At 62.6% G+C, this 1,125-nt stretch overlaps 1 protein-coding gene across 1 annotated transcript; it reads right to left on the bottom strand.

Moving 5' to 3' along the window:
* Positions 1 to 520: 520 nt before the first annotated feature.
* S100A16 (S100 calcium binding protein A16) lies at positions 521 to 925 on the bottom strand. Its single transcript, XM_010012203.1, has 2 exons — positions 770 to 925; positions 521 to 685 (listed from the first exon to the last, which is right to left on the bottom strand). Exons 1-2 carry the CDS (start codon positions 923 to 925, stop codon positions 521 to 523), a joined length of 321 nt encoding a protein of 106 aa, XP_010010505.1.
* Between the last annotated feature and the right edge of the window lie 200 nt (positions 926 to 1,125).

Genomic DNA, 1,125 nt, shown 5'->3' on the forward strand with positions numbered 1-1,125 from the left:
CGGCTCCTCCATTGTTTATTGCGGCAATAAATAACGGCGGGTGGTGCTGCCCGGACGGGACCGCGCCGCTCCCCGAGCCTGAAGGACCAGAGCACCAGCAGGGCAGAGCCTTCACCAGCTTGGGCAAGGGGAAAGGCACCCTTTATCCCATAGACGACCCCATCACTTTGAATGAGGTCCTGGTTGTGATGGGGTTTCTGCCCCAGAGGGCTGAGAACAGACAGAACTCATGTCCTGGATGGGGAGAAGCCCATCCCGTTGCTTCTTGCCCAGCAAGGGCTTGCGGGTGAGGATGAAGGCAGGGGTAGCATGGCTCAGGGCAAGGAGGAGCCCCCCAAGGCTGCAATGGCCTCGCACCCCCCACCTCCCACCCACCCCGATCACCCCCTGGGCATGGCTCTGGGAGACCAGGGTGCCCCGGGGCAAGCTGGGGCTCAGGGCAGGACTTGGCAATGGGACTGGGGAGAAGCAGGAAACTATGGAGGAGCAGGAGGTGATCCCAGGGGGTCGGATGAAGCCACTACTTGGTGTGCTTGACGCTCTGCTCCTGCTGGCGGATGATCTGGGCGATGGGGCTGGCGATGCCGCCTATCAAGGTCCAGTACTCCTCGAAGCTGATGCGCCCGTCCTTGTTCTCATCCAGGTCACAGATGAGCTTGTCGGCCGCCCGGCGGTTCCCGGTGTCCTGGGGGGGAGAGAAGGGAGCTGCTCACACCAGGACAAGGGGGTGTAGGGGTGGGGGGACCCCGTGAGCTGGTCCCAAGCTCACCGTGAGCATGTGGTTGAGCTCGCAGCTCAGCATCTTGCGGAAGTCCTTCTTGCTGATGCGCCGCGGCTTCTTGCAGCAGCAGCGGCGGCTCGAGTACTTGTCAAAGTTGTTCACCAGCACTTGGACGGCCCATTCCAGCTCCGTGCACTCGGCCATGGCTGCCTGCGGTTACCTGCAGGGATGTGGGGGTCAGGGATGGGGCTGTGGGACCCTCCATGTGCCCATCGTGGAGGAGGACAGGGGGTAGAAGGGCAGAGAAGGGATCTGCTCTAGAGACAGGCTGAGAGAGCTGGGCTGGGGCAGCCTGAACAGGAGAAGGCTCCTTAAGGGGAGACCTTAGAGCAGCTCCAGTGCCT

The sequence above is a fragment of the Nestor notabilis genome, unplaced genomic scaffold, assembly GCF_000696875.1.
Source record: "Nestor notabilis isolate BGI_N333 unplaced genomic scaffold, ASM69687v1 scaffold16363, whole genome shotgun sequence".
Classification (NCBI taxonomy): domain Eukaryota; kingdom Metazoa; phylum Chordata; class Aves; order Psittaciformes; family Psittacidae; genus Nestor; species Nestor notabilis.

Excerpts from the sequence above, each read along its gene's own strand:
- S100A16 (XM_010012203.1), bottom strand. The coding sequence starts at position 925 with ATGGCCGAGTGCACGGAGCTGGAATGGGCCGTCCAAGTGCTGGTGAAC. Across the intron at positions 686-769 it reads AGCTCAACCACATGCTCACG|GACACCGGGAACCGCCGGGC; the intron begins GTGAGCTTGGGA and ends TCTCCCCCCCAG.